Source organism: Meles meles, chromosome 4 (genome assembly GCF_922984935.1).
Source record: "Meles meles chromosome 4, mMelMel3.1 paternal haplotype, whole genome shotgun sequence".
In the NCBI taxonomy this organism is placed as follows: domain Eukaryota; kingdom Metazoa; phylum Chordata; class Mammalia; order Carnivora; family Mustelidae; genus Meles; species Meles meles.
Genome location: NC_060069.1, coordinates 23,069,246 through 23,083,373, shown reverse-complemented (window position 1 = coordinate 23,083,373; position 14,128 = coordinate 23,069,246). Strand labels below are relative to the sequence as shown.

The window sequence follows — 14,128 nt, the reverse complement described above, 5'->3', positions numbered from 1 at the left end:
CCTTTTGTTCTTGAGGAAGTCTCCTAAGGATCCCTGCTCCTCTAGTACGTGCTCTCTCCCATATACTGGAGGCATTTTTCAAAGTGCTTTTTCTTTGCTCTGTCTTCTTGGGGCTGATTATGCTGTCTTTTTAAGGGCCAGGATTCTGTTTCCTCTCATCCTCCCTTTTCTCCCAGAGCTGAGCCCACCAATTTGTAAAGTCCCAGGTGTTAAGCCTCACTGATCGTGGGAAGTGGGGTAACTAGGCCCCTCTGTGTTTTCAAAGCCAAATCTTACGGGGATTCATTTTCCCTGTGTGTGTTCCCCATACCTGGGGTTCTTGGTGTGAGGGTCTGCTTTTCTCCCTTCCTGGTGCCAGTGGTGTCCCTCCCTCCTGCAGGTAGTCCTGTGGGTAGATGTGTTTAGCTCCTGCCTGCAATTCCTGCCTCTTCAGTATGGCCTCCACTTTACTTTTTGCTGTGAATAGTCTGTTCTGCCAGTTCTCTGGGTTATTTACACTGATGTGGATGTTATCTGGTTGTATCTGTGGAACAAGGTGAGCATAGGATCCTCCTACTCCGCCATATTTTTCTTCTTCAAAAAAAGACCTCTAAAGATTTTATTTATTTATTTTTTAAAGATTTTATTTATTTATTTGACAGAGATCACAAGTAGGCAGAGAGGCAGGCAGAGAGAGAGGAGGAAGCAGGCTCCCTGAGCAGAAAGCCCGTTGAGGGGCTCGATCCCAGGACCCTGGGATCATGACCTTAGCCGAAGGCAGAGGCTTTAACCCACTGAGTCACCCAGGCACCCCAAGATTTTATTTGAGAGAGAGTGTCAGATGGGGAGGGCAGAGGGAGAAGCAGACTACCCGCTGAACAGGGAGCCCAGTGTGGGGCTCAGTTCCAGGACCCTGATCATGACCTGAGCTGAAGGCAAAGGCTTAACTGACTGAGCCACTCAGGCACCCCTAGAGGCTGTTTTTCTTTTTTTTAAGATGTGATTCCAACAAAGGATCTATACCTTGAAGCTCTGAATTATAATTGTTAGTAAATAGATTTTCCTTGAAAGGAAGATGATAGCTTTTTACATAATGGATATTTCGTTACAGAGTAGGAAAGAGTACCATGGAATTGTAAAAAATTTGGCTTATAATTATGGCCTTGCTTATTAACTATGTAATATTAGGAATATCTTCTTAACCTGTTTTCTGTAAAGTAGACTTAAAAATCTGTTTTTTCCATAAAGGTTAGATAACATGTAACACTTTTAGCACAATGCTTAGTATATAGTGTATTCAGTAAACCAGTGTATTTCAAAAAAACTTACGGTAACCCAGAAACACAGTACTGTTAAGTGGGTGTGGGTGTTATAGTTCAGTTCTTATTAGTTACTCTTTTCCACTAGATGGTGCTAGGGGATAAATTTGCTTTTAGTATAATTCATCTATCATAAATCCATAAAAGCAGACATTTGAAGGTAGAAGAAACTTTTTAGAAATTTTTCACTTACTGCTGAAATGGCATCTGGAAAGACTGAGAAACAAGAATTTAATACAAGAGGAATTGTTTTTTTAAAATAATTAAGACTTAGTTCTCACTTTCATAGGAATTTCTTTGGCAGGGTGAGGGGGTATTTAAAATTTAAAAATGCTTATAACTAAGATAAATGAACCAGAAAAAGGGAGAATGGAATGCTTAATATAAACTTACCAGAGGTTCCAGGTAATGGAAAATCTTGATGTTGTGAGGTGTATACTTTTAAATTTTGTTCAAAGTTATTGCTGATCAGAGTCCTCTTGGATATGGGAATCAGAAAGCAAGTCAAGGAGAAAATTTTATGTTCACCTTATTAATCTTATATCTTGTATAGCCATATTTGCAAATACTTTTGAGGTGGTATTTTCTGTGAAACATTTTATAACATCTTTTAAAGTGTGAAATAGCATCCCTACATGGACATAATAATGAGGGTTTTTTTTGTTTGTTTATTTTATTTTTTTTAACTCAGTAGACTACTGTTTTGTATTAATGAGATCAAGTTTCCAATGTCTGTTCCACTATGGTCCTTTTAAACTTTCCCCCAATATTCCAGTCATTTATATTCAGAAAAGTTGGTCCTTTGGGGAAAAGAAAGACACTAGGGCCAAAGAAGTTTAGAAAGCACTGGATCTATAATATGGAGTTGGTGTAAAGTCTAAGGTACGGGGATACATGGGTGGCTTAGTTGACTAAGTATCTGCTTTTGGCTCAGGTCATGATCCAAGTTGGGCTCCTTGCTCACCAGGGAGTCTGTTTCTCCTCTGTCTGCTGCTCCCCCTGCTTATGCTCTCTAACAAATAAGTAAAAATCTAAAAAAAAAAAAGTCTGAGGTACTTAATAATAGCCCAGTTAGTGATTGACAGTGTACTCTTATATATACCAAAGTTCTGAGAAGTCTTAGAGTGTAGGAACCTGTTTATCTTGAACAGTGTTTCCCAATATTTTATTTTTTTATTATTATTTTTTAAAGATTTTATTTATTTGACAGAGCGAGATCACAAGTGGCAGAGAGGCAGGCAGGGAGGGGCCAGGAAGCAGGCTCTCTGCTGAGCAGAGAGCCTGATGAGGGGCTTTATCCCAGGACCCTGAGAACCATGACCTGAGCCACCCAGGTGCCCCATACAATATTTTATAATGATGGCCCCAGTATATGTGAAACTTCCACATCACAAGGTACTAGTTGGGAAACAGATCTATACTTCTTAAAAATTACAACTTTTTAACTTTTTTTTTTTTTTTTTTAAACAAATGACAGGATCCAACTCAGGAAGACAATCTGAAGAGCAGTGATCTCCAAAGACTGAGCATTTCAAGGTATGAATATTCTTCAACATTCAGAAATAAGATACTCTCCTCTGTAGGCCATTTTTTATAGCTTACCTAGATTTCTGTTAGGATTTAACCTTAAAAGTGAATGGATACCATTTGGGTACTGCATGTAATCTCTGATCACAGTGGATTTATAAAAAACATTTAACTGCTCTTCAGCAGCTGGTTTGAACCAAAGTAGTAGAAAGGTACAGATTGTGAAGCCTTAAACAAAATTTTTGAACATGCGATATTTTAGATAGGGCTTTAGGGAGCTAGCTGTATAGAAAGTATTCTGTAATAAATCCTGATTTTGCATGAAGAATTATACATTTCCATATACAGTAATACCACCCTGTCCTCAAGACAAACTTGGACCACGTTAGTCTTTGGTATAACATGAATTACAAGAGAACTGTCCTCTTGAGATAAAAACAAAAGGAGCTGTAAGAATTCATGTTTTATTTTAACCTTTTTTCCCTTAAATATATATCATTTTTATTTAAGCAACATGTACTGTGTTTCACATTATCTTATTTTACATCCCTTCTGTATATGGATACTTTAATCCAATGAAAAATAGTGAGTTGACTTCATTGTTGAATCATTTGGCTTCCAAGGTTTACAAATCTAAAGTAAAAAGTGAAATGGCTCCTACCTATTTCTATGGAAAACCCAATTGAGAGACATGACCACCTGGGGCAAACAATTTGAGGATTGCAGCCAATCTTTTAGATCCAGGGGGTAGGCAAACTTTTTTTATAAAGGACCATCATATTTAGGCCTTGTAGGTCATAATGTCTTTCTTGCAACTATTAAACTTTGCCATTTGAACAGTTCTTCCATTAATGCCTTCAAGTTTCATCTGACTTTACAACAAGGAAGTTATTCCTTTTTAAACAGTGTGTCTAGGTCAGTGTCCATGTAGATTATTTCTGAAAGCTGTCTTTAAGGTACATTTATTTATTTTAGAAAGAAAGGAGTTTTGTGTGACCAGGGAGAGGCAGAGGGAGAGGGGAAGTACTCTCTCCATTGAGCCTGTATTCCAGCACAGGGGTTCCGTCTCACCACCATGAGATCATGACCTGAGCTGAAACCAAGAGTTGGATGCTAACCAACTGAGCCACCCAGGTGTCCCATATTTCTTCAAGTTTTCTTATCAAAATTAACTTTTCTTCTGTCAACTGAGCCTCCCCTCATTTTGTTGTATTTATCAGCTTATAAGCTTCTTCAAACCATTTTTGTTAAGAACCAGGGAACAGGGGCGCCTGGGTGGCTCAGTGGGTTAAGCCGCTGCCTTCGGCTCAGGTCATGATCTCAGGGTCCTGGGATCGAGTCCCACATCGGGCTCTCTGCTCAACAGGGGGCCTGCTTCCCTCTCTCTCTCTCTCTGCCTGCCTCTCTGCCTACTTGTGATCTCTTTCTGTCAAGTAAATAAATAAAATCTTTAAAAAAAAAAAAAAAACCAGGGAACAAAGAAATACGGTAGAATCAGAGTATGTCAAATGAAAGAGCTATGTTTATTTTATTTTTTTAAATATTTTTATTTTTTTATTATTTATTTGACAGAGATCACAAGTAGGCAGAGAGGCAGGCAGAGAGAGAAGGAGGGGAAGCAGGCTCCCTGCCGAGCAGAGAGCCTGATGCAGGGCTTGATCCCAGGACCCTGGGATCATGACCCGAGCCGAAGGCAGAGGCTTTAACCCACTGAGCCACCCAGGTGCCCCAGCTATGTTTATTTTATATTAGAGGTACAGAATGAGACTTTTTCCGTTCATGGGAAATATATAATTTGGATCACATCGCCTGAGAATAACTGAAAAAGCTGCCCCACGCAACCTTCCTGCAAATATTTTTTAAGACATCATATAATTAACAAGACAGTAAGGGATTTCCACACCAGGATTTAAGGGGATAAATATACAAGGAGATGAGTCTAGTTTTTGAGGCTGCCAGGCTATATAATTGTGGCTTCAAAAGTACAGTTATGAATTCTCTAAAGCTTGGTAGTAATTCAGAGTATCAGCTGAGAGAAACAATTTTTAGAAAGATTTGCCCTAAGTTCTTCACTCTAAGAACTACGTGTCTGCTAAAAGAATTGTATAATTAAAGCGTGTCCTGATGGTTTGCTAGTGCTCAAAGTGTACTTAACGGTTTTATACAAGTTGGTTTGCATTTATTTTATGTAAACAATGTGGATTGCAAAACTGATTAGGTTTCCCTTTTCTGGTTAGTAACTAGAAAACTAATAACCAAATTTGTAGCTTACCCCTTGGTAAACTTAGTTATTGTGCATTATAATGTTAATCATTCCTAGCTGCATTTTATCTTGTTTTTCCTTCACCTTACCGTTTATACCTAGTGTTGTTTTAATATTTTTAAGTTACCTCATCACTTTTAAGTGGAACAGTTCAGATATAAGTTTACTACATTAGCACAAAGGTTAAGAGGAATGTTTCCACAAAACCTTTAAGTACGAGTTTATGTATTTTTAAGGATTATTTTTTATTTATTTGTAAAACACCCTTTTTGGGAAAACTTTTTTTTTTCATATGTCCTCCATCATCTTGCCAGGTGAATGAGGTACTGTTTTGTTCCCTCATATAAAGTGAACCTTTAGTTACTAGAGGCCTTTTATCTGGTACTTACTGTGTAGAATATCATTTAACAGCAGCCCAACCAGGAATTTGGCCTGTGTCCTGCTCGTGTTCTATTTGGTTTTAGCTTTATAGGTCGTTGTGCTCAGTGCTTAAACATGTGTAGGTATGGAGTAGACTCATATGGTAAATTTCTCAAAAATGTAAATCTTTAGGAAATATGGATTAGGTTAGTGTTTTTCAAATGGTGCTGCGCTCCCTTAGTGGTCATGAAACTTGGTGTGTTGAGAGAAGTATTTTATTTTTTTTAAGATTTTATTTATTTATTTGACAGAGATCACAAGTAGATAGAGAGGCAGGCAGAGAGAGAGAGAGAGAGAGGGAAGCAGGCTCCCTGTTGAGCAGAGAGCCCCATGTGGGACTCCATCCCAGGACCCTGAGATCATGACCTGAGCCGAAGGCAGCGGCTTAACCCACTGAGCCACCCAGGCGCCCGAGAGAAGTATTTTAAACAAATACTGAATAAAATAGAATAGAAGAACATACCAGTGTGTATTACACATAATGAGGGGGGTTAAGTATGGTTTCTCATAACTTACTCTTTGGATTGCAGTGTAAAATGATTCGTTGCTATGCCTCACAGTCAAAAATAAAAGATAACTTGGTTTTGGGGAATCACAGTTGTCAAAATACACATTTCTAAATCTTTAGCTCTTGGGTAAGATATCTCATACTTTGATTTTATAACTTCTGGGGAATGTAATTGTGTAGTAAATTTGCAGAAGCTAAAGAAAAACACAAATAGGTGAAGTAAAAAAATTGGATTTTTCTTAGATAAGGAATACTAATTTCAGTATTGAAGAGTTGAATAGTTTCAATTAAGAAAACCGGGCTTTTACACAATTTGACTTCCTAAGCAGGACTTGAAACCTGCTTATTCACATCTCAAGGACGTATGTTACACTTAAAATTTAGAGGATTGAAATTTGTGGTTAAGAAGGTTGTGTTGGGGGGGGGGGCGCCTGGGTGGCTCAGTGGGTTAAGCCGCTGCCTTCGGCTCAGGTCATGATCTCGGGGTCCTGGGATCGAGTCCCGCATCGGGCTCTCTGCTCAACAGGGAGCCTGCTTCCCTCTCTCTCTCTCTCTCTGCCTGCCTCTCTGTCTACTTGTGACCTCTCTCTGTCAAATAAAAAAAAAAAAAAAAAAAAAAATTGTGTTGGAGGGGCACCTGGGTGGCTCAGTGGGTTAAAGCCTCTGCTTTCGGCTCAGGTCATGATCCCAGAGTCCTGGGATCGAGCCCGCATCTGGCTCTCTGCTCGGCGGGGAGCCTGCTTCCCTTCCTCTCTCTCTGGCTGCCTCTCTGCCTACCTGTGATCTCTGTCTGTCAAATAAATAAATAAAATCTTTAAAAAAAATTAAAAAAAAAAAGTTGTGTTGGCAGCCAGCACATTGGAGGTTCTTGGTAAATGTGTGATGAAGATGATGGTAATAATGATATGAAAAATGTTACCCCCAGCAGGGTAGCAGGCAGTCCTTAGAGTGGATAATTAAAAGATGGCTTTGATCAGCAACATGTTAGAATATGGAGTAAGTTCTCCTGAACCACAGGTATAAATGTGGTTATACCTAGCTTGTCAAGTTGGTGCAAGAACATGGTTGAGCATTTATTTTGTTAGGCATTTTTGTAGGGTTCTCATTTGGAGTGCTTTTTAGTGTTGCATCTCAGTGCTCAAGTAGTTTTATAATTTCTTACACACACACTCATTTGCACCCATGTCATTTAAAGCAAAACTTAGCTAAATTCACACTCCTGGTTGGTTGGGAAGGGGTACACAGCCAGCCTATACAATCTCAAAAATATCTAGATAAGTGAAGGTTAGTTGGAACCCCGTTAAAGATTTGTGGATGATAATTTGCCTTTTCCTATCTCACTTAAGGTAATGATTTAAATACTTTGTTCAAATAAATTAATTTTGTGAAAGTACTCTGAAGACTGTAGCACTTTCTAGTGTAAAGTAACTGTTATTACTTTATTATCCACAAGGGGGAGAGCTTATACTTAGTAATTTGTTGGTTTGGTTTGGTTTTTAGCTGTAGTTTTTAATTCAGGTGACATTAAGGGCAAAAGAAAAAGATTTAGATGTATGTTGAACTTGGTGACCTAGTTTTTGGTTTAACCTAGTTTATAAGCAGTCTTCATTAAACTGAATTGGAAAATGTGTATTAGACACTGCTTTAACACTTCTATTATAATTGTTTTTTTTTTACTTTACATGCTTAACTATTTTGAATGATTAAATGTGTTTGATATTCTAGGACCCAAACATGGCCTTGGATATTTGCTTTTGTTTTCTCAAAGTTAGGTACTGATTTGTCATCTCATGCCAATAACTAAACAGTATTTTTAAACTGTATTATTCATATCGTGACAGTCTGCATGAATTAGCAAGTTTAAGTGCTGTATATGTGTTATGTAATGTGAGTAACTCTTTGGAAAGCATACTGAATACCCACAATTGCAACAAGGAACCAACCACTCTTCACACTTAAGACAGGTTCCTATGTGAAACATTCGTTGTAACATACATCTCAGATGTTTACTGGTGAAATGGGGGTGGTTAACTAATTTTTGTTAAGTAATTATTTAACACTTATCAAAAACCTGCAAAAAGCCCTGTGATTTTTTAATAGACTCTTGTTTGACAAATGACATTTACAATAGACTAAAACATGTAGATTTTTCCCGAAAGCAGTATCAAGTTTATTCTGCTTCTAGTGAAAGAATTGTAGTTTTAGTGGAATAGAAATACCTTGACAAAAAAAGTATATAACCTTACATTCAAAACAATTTTTTTTTAAAGATTTTATTTATTTGACAGATATCTCAAGTAGGCAGAGAGGCAGGCTGAGGAGGGGGGAAGCAGGCTCGCCACTGAGCAGAGAGCCCGATGTGGGGCTCGATCCCAGGACCCTGGGATCATGACCTGAGTCTAAGGCAGAGGCTTTAACCCACTGAGCCACCCAGGTACCCCAGAACAATGATTTTTGAGTAGCTCTGTTGCATTGTAATTCAAACAGGATCTTAGATTTAGGTATCAAGAGTATTATACCTTGGGGTGCCTGGGTGGCTCAGTGGGTTAAAGCCTCTGCCTTCAGCTCAGGTCATGATCCCAGCATCCTGGGATCGAGCCCGCATTGGGCTCTCCACGCAGCGGGGAGCCTGCTTCCTCCCCCTCTCTGCCTGCTTGTGCGCTCTCTCTGTCAAATAAATAAATAAAATCTTTAAAAAAATAATATTATACCTTGGTTTATTTAAAGGTTTTTGTTTATAGCTAGATAAAAATTGATGTATTTTCTAACTTGATCTACTTATTAAATTTACACCAGTATCTTTAAGAGACAGTAATGGTCATTTGAATGCTATGAGATTGTTTTTATACTTAACATTTTACATATCCTTGTATAGCAAAGTAGGAATATATTTTGAAGATCTCAGTTTATTTAGTTGGCCATTAAAAACCAAAAAAAATCATGAATATCCATGTTTAATAGAAGAATGAGACTTTACAAATTAGGTGTAAAATAACTAATTTATAACTTCTCAGATAATTGAGGCAAAATACTTTTAATTATGAAAATGAGAGGCATTTATGAAGTCTTAAATTTGTTTCATATAATCTTCTCTCACTAGCTTCTCTTCCCTTACCAGGAAATCATCCGGCTCTTCTTGTCTTGTGCTGTCATGTCACATTGGTTTAGACCAACCATATGAGACAGCCCAGTCAAACATAAAAGAATGAAATGCATGAAACCTAAATTTTAATGTGGATTTGGGTATACATTCAGCAGTTGATACATTTCAATTCACAATGTCAAAACCAAGTAAGAGTTAAATATAAATGAAAACTCTATACATGAATAAACGTCACTTTATTTTTGATCCGATTTATAAATGAAGACCATACCCCTTGTAGTGTCACAGCACATTATAGGCTATAATTAATAAGAAACTTGGTTGTAATACTACTTTTTGTGATATCCTTCTGTTTAATATAGTTCAGTTAATGGCCAGAATTGTGAATAAGATCTTTTTATTCTAATGCCCGTATTTCTGTAACTTAATGAGGAAGTTTTGTTTTTTATCTCAAAACTAATTGGAGCAGAAATGCAGATAATGCTCATTTCTTAAAGTCAGTCCTTTCTGTCCATAAAGAAAGTTATATAACCAGTAACTTTAAAAAAAAAAATCTATTTCAGTGATAATATGCAAAATGCATACTGGGAACTGAAGAGAGAAATGTCTAATTTACATTTGGTGACTCAAGTACAAGCTGAACTACTAAGAAAACTGAAAACCCCAACTACAATCAAGAAAGGCAAGTTAATGTTTGCTGGAAACCCTATTTGAAGAGCAACTGGCTATCGCTTCTTATCAAAATCTCATCAGATGATTTTGATAAGCCAAAGCATATATAGTATGTTCACAGCCTACCTATTCTCTGCTTTGGCTTCATTCTCATACTGGTCAACTTCACACATAAAGGTGTTGCTGATGTGTTTTTTCTTCAGTACTGTATTCTTTTCCCCTTGTGGCTTTTTTTCTCAGCCAAGTGTTGCTTATGTGTATAAGGCTGAGGTGTTAAGTTTGCTCTAGTTGACCTTTTACCACAACTCCTTATATTAAAAAAAAAAGAAAAAAAGACACCAAGACACCAAAAGCTATTTTTCATTCCAGTGTTACAGAATATATCAAAGACCTAGCTCTTTAAATTGTTTTGAAGAAAATTACTTTGATGCATTTATTGGGTTCATTTGGTAAACTTAATTTTTCTTTCCATAAAGTATAGATTGTTTAGAATGGAGAACAGGTGTTATTCCCTTATTCCTTTCAATAAAAATTTTTCATTGATTTGCTTTTCATATGTAACTGCGTGGCTGACTAAACTTTGAGTTTTGGGCTAATGTAGTAGTGGCTATTTTGCCAAAGCTATTTTTATACCTCAATCAGTGCATTTGCACTTATTACGTAATAGGTATATTTCTGAAAAGTTGTAAATTTGAATGCCTTAAGTTTATTTTAAAAGGAATGAGATGTGACTTTTTTATAAAGAATATTCACTACCACCTAATTTAAAATTATATGCACCTCGTATTGCTGCTAAAGAGAGCACAAGGAAATTTTGTTTTATAAATTCCTCAGGAGTTTTTACTAGTACAGAAGAAGGAAAACTAAAGTCAAAACTCCTTTCAGTTTCGTGAGAGTTATTTATGAATCAGGAAAACTAATACAGTGCTCTGGCAGGCTCCAACTTAATTTATGGTTCATTTTGCCCTTGAATTTTCCAGTGGCCAGGGTTACATATGAAGTCAAGGTATGTTGATGGGGAAGTTCCTTCTTTTAAAAGGAACACAGAATAATCTTGTAGGGAGTTTTCAGTGAGGCTCTGTTTTTATGTAATAATTTCCAAAGAATAATATAGGAGGGATGCTCTTTCCATATTTAATAACTCATTTGTATGTCCCTTCCAAGCTGATGAAGGATGTCTTTTGGTGTATTGAACCATAAAGTTTCTAGCATACAAAAACAGTGGCAGGCTCAAGGCCACCACTCGTAACTGCAGCACTCAGTGCTTCGAGGAGTAGAGACAGACTAAATCACCTTTTTTCTAATCTACAGATCACCCTTGTCCAGAAGTTGAGCACCTTTAACTTCTACTTCTCCTCCTATCCCTCTTCCCAAGAAAAAAAGGCAATGAGCTTATAATGTGGTTCAATTTTTTATAAAATTATAGATTCAAGTCTTTGTTCTAATTCCTAGCATTTTGCCATAGTTGGTTAAATTGGAAGGGGCAGAGAAGCTCATAAGCTCATACTACCATTATGTTGGCTATCACTAAATAACAGCTTTAAAGCAGTTTGTTTTCTAAGCCATTATGTGTGTACTAAACATTTTTTTTCCTTAACTTATTACTGTAACCACAGCAGAAATATGTGTTTATTTAAGAAACAGATTATTATGTATTCAAACTTTTATCCATAAAAGCCTTTGGATCAATTCACAATGTAATTATTTCTGAAAAAATTTACTTTTGAAGCACCTCTGGAAAAAAGATTTGAATAAGCAAAGGATTATTATATTTAACAAAACATTACTTTAGAACAGCTTAGTTTCCACTGACATGTAGTCTGCAAACATTTTCTAGCCACATTATGAGCCAAGAAGGGGATCCTTTCTGTATTTTAACTTTATTGGCTTCTAACTTCTTAAAGTATGGAATTCTTCATCTTCATTAATTATTCTGTGATATAGGCAGGACAAGATTACTATGTCCATTTTGCAGGTAAGAGAAGTGACACCCGGATGCACTCAAATGACTTTACCTATCTAAAAGTCACAATGCCAGTAAATAGTGATCCAGAATTAGAACTCAGATCATTTTTCATCGATCTTCAAGTCAGTGCCCCAGTGGTCATGCAAACTTAGAAATGTTAATTTTATTTCCAGTTCTACATTTAACCAAATTAATGAAGTGTTATGATCACAAATGCCTTCACAACTGACATTTAGCCTGTGCTTTCTTTTTAGCCTGTGCCCCAGCAGGATGCATGGAAGACCTTGGGAAAGACAGCACAAAACTGCACTTGGCGAATTTTACTGCAACATACAAAAGACATTCCCCCCTCTCACCAAATGGCAAAAGTGTTTGCCATACCACATCTTCCCCTTTAACAGGAGATATAAAGGTTTTATCAGAGAAAGCAATTCTCCAATCGTGGACAGATAATGAGCGATCCATTCTTCATGATGGTCCTAACTTTCAGGAACACAGCTCTTATGGCAGAAATTCTCTGGAAGATAATTCTTGGGTATTCCCAAGCCCTCCTAAATCAAGTGAGACAGCATTTGGGGAAACTAAAAATAAAACTTTGCCTTTATCCAACCTGCCACCACTGCATTACTTGGATCAACATAATCAAAACTGTCTTTATAAGAATTAATTCTGAAGAGATTCATGGTTTGGTCATGAGGTTATTGTATCTCCCTCAGTGGCACTCTCAAGAAAATATTTAACAAACTGAAAGCAGATTTTGATTAAACTTTTGCAGAGTTCTTCGGTATATACGTTTGCACATACTGTTCCACATTATGTAGTTGATTTTCCAGTATGAAAGAGCACTGTCCAGCTCCACGTTCCGGCTAAGAATCAGACATATGCTACTTACTAATAAATAAACTTAAGGTGTTTTAAAGAGACAATTTTACCTTTGATAGTAATTGTAAATAACAGCCTCACATAAAGAATGGAATTAAAATTTCTTGGACATGGTTTTATAAAGCATGTGAAATGCCTAAATATCCATTCATAAAAATAAGAGGCCATTAATATGAGACAAATTGTAAGTTGCTTTAAGTTGCAAAAAAGAGCAAATGGCAAAATGAGTATGTTATGTTTCTGCTGACCTTCTACTGAATAAAGACAAAGTGTTGTAGTTAAATAATAGCATCTCTTACAGGTTATTCCATCTCCGTATGCTATTGTGTTTTCAAAGTTTAAGACTTTTTTAATCAGTGTTAAGACTTGAAATAACCTGATTATCAAAGCCAACCTTGTCCTGTACATTCCTCAAATCCTAACTGAAAAGTGAAGATGTGTGTGAACTATTATAATTCTATAGTATTCAATGAGAAGTAGAAAGAGCACCACAAAGGTTTTAGTCTAAATCTGTGCCATCAGTGGTCCATAATGAAAATCTAAGTATGTAACTGAATAAAGTCATTTTCATCAGAGTCTGTACTTGCTAGTTATGTAGAGCAACTTATAAATTGTCAGTTTATTTCAAATGTAACATTTTACTCATTGAGATAGTGATTTTTCATGAACCAAATTAAGGAATTGTAATTCTATAAACCAAATTCTGTGCTGTATTGATATGGTACAATCATGAAATGTCCCCAGACTTTTTGATTCTAAGTGGCCTATCATTTATAAACAAGCATATAACAAGGATGGCTTTACATGGAAATCTATCTAAATTCTTACAGGGTGGTGGTATTAACATATTAGTAATATAATGTATTAGTTGGCTTATACATCTTTTGCCTGAGATAAAGTGTTTCATGTAGGAGGCCTTTATCCTTTTTGATAGACAGTTTCAAATATCTTGAACTCAAAAGAATATCTCAGATCTCTTCTATATTAACTGAATAGCATACATACATAAACAATGTTCACCGTTCACCAGATATTTTTGTCTTTCTATTATCTTACTCACTTATTCAAGCTTGTCTGTGATTAATGGAATTGGTGTCAGATCCTGGAATTTATTCTGACCAATGAACACAGCTGACTCCAGGGAGTACAATCTCCTGCCAAGTAATAGAACAAAACCCAATATGCATAAAACAAATACAAGACTCCAGGCTTTAGCTAAAGGAAGCAACTACCTGTGTAATAACAAAGCAGCAGAAACTATTTCTCATGTGGCTGCATAGACTATATATTCTATCTAATCTCTAATGTAGCTTACTGGTTTGTCTTTTTTTAAACCAAGGTTGGAAACTTTCCTTTGTAAAGAAGTAGTATGAGATAATGGCTTGGTTAATGTTTTGAACAATGCCAAGAAACTGTTTAATTAAAATAAATTATTTTTGTTTGAAATTGAAGCGAATGTGAAATACTGTCCTTGCCTTTATATTCCAAG

General features: G+C 36.5%; 1 protein-coding gene across 4 annotated transcripts in view; it reads left to right on the top strand.

Annotated features, from left to right (window-relative positions):
* Nucleotides 1-14,085, top strand: part of AZI2 (5-azacytidine induced 2) — a 37,648-nt gene extending 23,563 nt beyond the window's left edge. For 3 of the 4 annotated variants that reach the window (XM_046003572.1, XM_046003573.1, XM_046003574.1), the window contains 3 exons: nt 2,776-2,834; nt 9,683-9,801; nt 12,012-14,085. In XM_046003572.1, the coding sequence (XP_045859528.1) occupies nt 2,776-2,834; nt 9,683-9,801; nt 12,012-12,424 (591 nt within the window). In that variant the 3' untranslated portion in view covers nt 12,425-14,085. The remainder of the gene's footprint in view (nt 1-2,775; nt 2,835-9,682; nt 9,802-12,011) is intronic. The other variant, XM_046003575.1, reaches the window with a different exon arrangement.
* Nucleotides 14,086-14,128: the final 43 nt, after the last annotated feature.